Source organism: Bidens hawaiensis, unplaced genomic scaffold (assembly GCF_021521415.1).
Source record: "Bidens hawaiensis isolate Kalapana, Puna unplaced genomic scaffold, B.hawaiensis_p1.1 tig00030252_1, whole genome shotgun sequence".
Taxonomy (NCBI): Eukaryota; Viridiplantae; Streptophyta; class Magnoliopsida; order Asterales; family Asteraceae; genus Bidens; species Bidens hawaiensis.
The window spans coordinates 31,142-37,200 of NW_027505175.1; the positions used below are offsets into that span (position 1 = coordinate 31,142).

Consider the following 6,059-nt stretch of genomic DNA (forward strand, 5'->3'; position numbering starts at 1 on the left):
CAATAGTACATACACAACAAGCATAAATCCCAACAAAAAATAAATTTAAAAGACGTTACCCATCAATAACAAAAGTGACCTTTCCCCATCACAATTGCAATAACAGAAGTATCACACATTCAATTAGGCACCTCATATCTAGGCTTTTTAAAAAGCTCATGACTCAAGGCTCGCTTAAATCTCGCTAAAAATTGAAAAAAATTAGTCCAAAGTAAGCTCATTTATAAATGAGCCTAGCTCGAGCTGGCTTGGTCTATAAACAAGCCGAGGTCAAGTCACAAGCAATCCCGTTAGTAACTTGTTGACTCGTTTAACTTAGACCCAAATTATAGGGTGTATAAGTTATAACTCAGCCCCGTCTATAAATAAGCCCATAAAGTACACTTTTCTAAAATACTAAATTTTTGTTTAACGTCAAGCCATATGTTGGCTCGAGCCTTCTACAACCAAACTTACTCAAATTTCAGCTCATTAAGCATAAACAGGCCATTATGGTTGGCCCGAGATGGTACTTAATTAGCACAATACCAAATAAAATTAAATATAAAATAAATTGAAAAATTAAAACGGGGTTTGCAGTTTACCCCAACTCGCACCGTTGAGGTTTCAAAGCGTACATAAAAATGATACACAACCCGACCAGGATCAACATCCAATAAATGATAATGCCAGAAATGATAGCAGTCAAGGCATCTCACACAATCATCATTTATTCATGTTTCATTAGTCAAATTAACAATCAAATGTAAATAAACAACAACAACAATGTAAAAATATAAGAATAGAAAAATATTAACATAAATAAAAATCAACCTGTCATGCCATAGCGAAGTAAACAACGCCATTTGGCATCCTAAAGACGAATCACACCTTATTACCAACTTCTTCCTCCTCTTCTGCTATCGCTCAAATAGTCAACCGTCATGAAAAGGCAGGCGGGTCACTGAGATCAGAACTCACGTCCATTTTTGTGCACACATATATGAAATGAGAATCAGGATCTTCTAGAACATAATCAGCCGGAAGCATTCCCTCCTCGGTGGTTGGAACAGGTGATAACTGTGATTTAGGAGATGACGTGGAGCCTGGCGGCTTTTGGAAACCAGGCCTGGCTGCAGCAGACACCAGTTTTAGTACCAATATTAAGTACTAGAATAAACGGGTTGGGTAAAAAATGTTTGGGTAAATAAACATTTATGATTAATTATGTGTTAGATATCATTAGAAATAGATACTATTCATTCAAATATCAGTGAGACCATCGTATGGATTTCAATAACTGTAATGAAATTTAAAACACTTTAGGTGTTATAAAGCTAATAAAATAAATCATAATGTACAGACCTTTTCTATGATAACAAGATGCACTAAATACATGAATTAGAAGTAATATAGTAGGTTACGATCATCTAATATTTTGTCATCTTTAAAGGAAAAACAGAAATTACTAAAATGCCCCCCCCCCCTCTCTCCAAATATATAATTTATAATAACTATTATTATAAAATATATGAAAAAATAACTCAATAATATAGATTAGAAATAAAAATTAAAAATAATATATGTATAAAAATATAATATAACTGTATATACAAAAATTAATAATTAATAAACAAACCAAGCTCGAGTTTGAAAAATTACTAACTAGTCAAGCTCAAGCTTAAGAAATATACCAAGCCAGAGCTCAAGCTCTTGTGAGTTAAATAAGCCGAGCTCGAGCGCAGACGAGCACGGGTTTGGCTTGGCTTGTATACAGCCGTATTCAATACACAGCCTATTTTAGGTATCAAATTGCATAAACCACGTAAAGACTTGTACCTATTGCTTTAACAGTAATAACATAACTGCCTTTTTTTCAATCTCCCACAATATCAGGACAGCCCAACGAACAAGTGCTTATACGGTTCTCTACTAAAAGTTGGTTTTGTATTTAAAGCACCCCTATATAGATGTGTGTGTATTTGTATTAAACCAAGAAATGAAGAAAGTAGACTGATACAGTCATACACATATAAGTTGTAACCAATAATAAATTAACACCAAGGCAAGAATTCAGTTTAAGTTTACTCAAATTTCAGCTAAAAGCTACTACTTATTACCAAGAAAATATACACACATAATCACCCCTTAAATCTTAATGTTAACTAATAACATAAAGAATATAACTGAGAGAGAAAAAAGAAGTAAAAGCATGTGTATATACAATGAAATAGACAGATAAGTTAAGAAATAACTTACGTATGATGTACAGGTCTATTTTCCAATTGTAAACTGGGCGGTTTATATGAGGCATCCTGACCGTTGGATCACCATAGGTAATCTGCATTAATGGTATCTATATATGAGTTCATTAAAGGAGATATAAATGAACAGATTCATTGTTATACCAACATATAGACCCCTCCAGGTTTAAGAACCCTGCAAATGAAAGAACACATGTTATGATTATAACTTGCAATGACGTATAGAATATAATATTTATGGTTCTTTAGATTAGACAGCAGAAGACCTCAACCTGCTCACTTCCCCAAGCATTTGAGACGCGCTAATTGGAGCATCAGTTCCACACTTCAAAAGCAAAAGAAGTTAAAGAAATTGGAACACATGGAGAAAAACAATACTTACATATACACACGCATGTATAGTTAACACATGTCTGGTTTGTTCATTTATGTCCGTTTAAGTTGTTTCATTTATGTCCGTTTAAGTAGTTTCATTTATGTTCGTTAGTTTACGTTTGCTTAAGTTCGCTTGTTAACGTTCGCTAAACCGTTAATATGTTCATTTAAAATTTTTGGGTCATTACAATTTAGTCTAGTCTTAACAACTTTTTAATCCCAACACATTACTTCTAAATCGTTTAGCTCAGTCATTATCGTTTGTTTATGTTCGTGGACCGTTCATTTATATTGTTCATGGACGTGCATAAGTGAACACAAAGATGCTCATTTTCATAACAAACAAACACGTACAAAAAAAACCCGTTCATTTAATTGTCCGTGTTCAATCGTTTGTTCAGCTAATGTTAAACAAACAAACACAAACATTACATATATTGAAAATAAGCATAGCTTACCATAAGTGAGTCAAGAGTTCCTAAAACCCGCAGATCGGAAACCATGCAAAGAGAGCAGAAAAAGATTATTAGTATAGAAAACAGAAACACCACGAAACAATCAAAATCAGCATGAAAACTGAAGTCAACATATTCAAGATTCAGGATTCCATTTAAAAGGATGTCAAGACAAGACAAAATATACCAAAAGTCTGTTTAAATTTAAAATAACAATATTTAAACCATTGAATCTGTACCTTTATCAATTACACTATCAAATGTATCGTCCAGAAAAAATCCCATATCCCGAACATCCATCTGCAAGTCTTTGAATATGATAAGGATAGCTTTAGACTTAATTTACTACAAAGTATTGAATATTAATATAATAAACAATATAAAAGTAACTGGTTTGTAGAAAGGATACATTTTAATTGAGGGACATGTTCATATTTGCGTCTCATCATCTCAATAGCAACACATGAAATGTCAACATTCATAATGTCTCCATACCCGTCTTTAATCATGTCCTCTGACATAACTGCCAACAAATGCACACACAAAAAGGATGAATTGACATGTATATTGTATGCAACATAATTGTTGACCGAACACAAAGCAGCAGTATATATACAAATGTTTGAAAGGGGAAAAATATCAACAGGAATATGTCATAACTCAATGAACCCTAGAATCCTAGACCTTAAATCTATGGGACAATTGCATATCTCCCCTTCCAAACCCACCTTAATTGCGTATTTACCCAAACCAAAAATTGAATGGCATATTTTCCCCTCCGGACCTCTTTAATTGTATACAGTATATTTACCCAACCCAAAAATTTAATTGCATATTTCCCCATCCTTAATTGAAAATTTTACCCATTTTGGTTTATCATATAAAAATATTTTTACTTCATTAACCAAAAATAACTTGATCTATCATATATAGTAAACATGTATAGATTTAGAGTTAAAACATCATATATAGTTAACCAAAAGACCACATTTTTTAACTAACATCAACAATCACAACACTTGATCTATCAGTTCTAAGCATGTTCCGTGGATATCTAAATTGGCAATAATATCTAAGTTGCAGTCAAACAAACTGATGTTGCTAGTACTGTTACACAGCCAACTATGTGACCCATCCATTTCACTCATTAGAGAGTTTAACAGTGGTTACCATATCATTTACCATGTTCTTAAGTTGACTGTAAGTCTGCAACTATTACAAACTTGACAATCAATAGGGACCTTAATGAAGGTTTGTGCCTCTATTAGCATCAGAATCACATTCTTTAGCAAATAATTTCAATACAGATTTGTCAGGTTACGCACAGATCATACTGTTCTGTAAATAGGAAACATATCGGGCCAAAACGAATCACAAAATTAGTAGACATAAGATCCTAAATGTTACAAATTACTAGTATGTTACTATACATACCATGTTCTTTGTCATTTTCCGCATAAAAGGAAGAAACCAAATACTGCATATTATCTATTAGGGAAAATGACCATAATGCCCATTTGACCAAGAAATTCCAAATATCTCCATTCTAAAACCGTGACTTGCCACTTTTTAATTATTAATTTGACAATTTTTAGAGCCAACCATATTCTTCCTCATGTCCTAATACAAAGGTTTTCCTTTCCTAATTCCTTTTTCTTAAAACTTCATGAGCCGGTAGTTACTACAAACTGAGCCAATATACAACTAGCTTCTGCCAATATAAAACCAGCTTCCGCTGATAAAAAACCAGCTTCCGACAATATAAAACTAGCTTCCAACGATACAAAACGAGCTTCCACCAATACATAACTAGCTTCCGACAATATAAAACTAGCTTCCGACAAGATAAAACTAGCTTCCGACAATATAAAACCAGCTTCCGACAATATAAAACCAGCTTCTGCTGATATAAAACTAGTCTCCGACAATATAAAACCAGCTTCCGCTGATATAAAACTAGCTTCCGACATATAAAACTAGCTTCCGCCGATAATAAAGCCAGCGTCTGCCAATATAAGATTAGCTTCCGCTTCCGCCATAATAAAACCAGCTTTTAGCGACTCGCTGGTATAACAACACGTGTCAGAATTTGGTTGGCTCTACAAACTGCCGGATTAACAATTAAAAAGTGACTGCTGTAGAAACTCTTAGTCAAATTAAGCCTAAATTCAGCTATTGTTCAAATTTTGCACTAAACCTTTGTCAATTAGAACTACACTACACAAATTGTTCTCAAATCGTACGGAAATGAAGCTAATTGTGAAGGAAAAGTAGCATACCGGCATTGCCACAACCAACCATAAGGATTCTGGACGAGGTCGGGACGTATTTCCGAACGAACGGACGTAAGGCGTTGTACCGCTGGTACCAATCGAACGAACCGACTGAAGCCTCCTGAATGTACCGAGCGTCCCAGTATACTGAGTCGCCGTAGTTGTACGTGTTGCATGCCGACTCATCGCTGAACATCGGAACCAATACGCTGCCGGAGGACAAGTGTTTAATTGTGTGGTGGTTAGGGTTTGGGCGGTGGTGGTGGTAGTTTGGATTTTGGTTTAGGTGGTTGGTTACTCCAAAGAGTTATTGGAAATACGTGTTGTACGATATGGAGGAAAAGTTGTACCTTGGTTTGTAGTTAGTTGATAGATAATAATAACTAACTAGTATTTCGAATCCCGTGTTTCGGGGGTTGCGAAACCATAGCCAAAGCTCATAAAAAATGGCAGAGTAACTAATGACATAATAAATGACAAAGCAAAGGGTTGTGAACCATAGCCAAAGCTCATAACAAATGACAAAGCAACAAATGACAGCAACAAATGACAAAAGTAATTAGAAGTTACAGCTCATAACAAATGACAAAAGTAATTAGAAGTTTATGTAACGTCTCTTCAACTAAAAGAATATAAGGAAAGATATTTTTGAAAAGAAAACAATTTTGTTAGAAATATGTTTCAAGAATTTAACTTCTTTAAATTTGGGGTTT

The 6,059-nt window shown here is 34.2% G+C and overlaps 1 protein-coding gene across 1 annotated transcript; it reads right to left on the reverse strand.

Annotated features, from left to right (window-relative positions):
• Window positions 1-479: 479 nt before the first annotated feature.
• LOC143611233 (uncharacterized) lies at window positions 480-5,716 on the reverse strand. The gene is made up of 8 exons (XM_077085486.1): window positions 5,353-5,716; window positions 3,483-3,596; window positions 3,313-3,381; window positions 3,077-3,096; window positions 2,516-2,568; window positions 2,388-2,418; window positions 2,239-2,320; window positions 480-1,112 (listed from the first exon to the last, which is right to left on the reverse strand). The coding sequence occupies exons 1-8, from the start codon at window positions 5,540-5,542 to the stop codon at window positions 922-924; spliced, it is 750 nt and encodes a 249-aa protein (XP_076941601.1). The 5' UTR covers window positions 5,543-5,716; the 3' UTR covers window positions 480-921.
• Window positions 5,717-6,059: the final 343 nt, after the last annotated feature.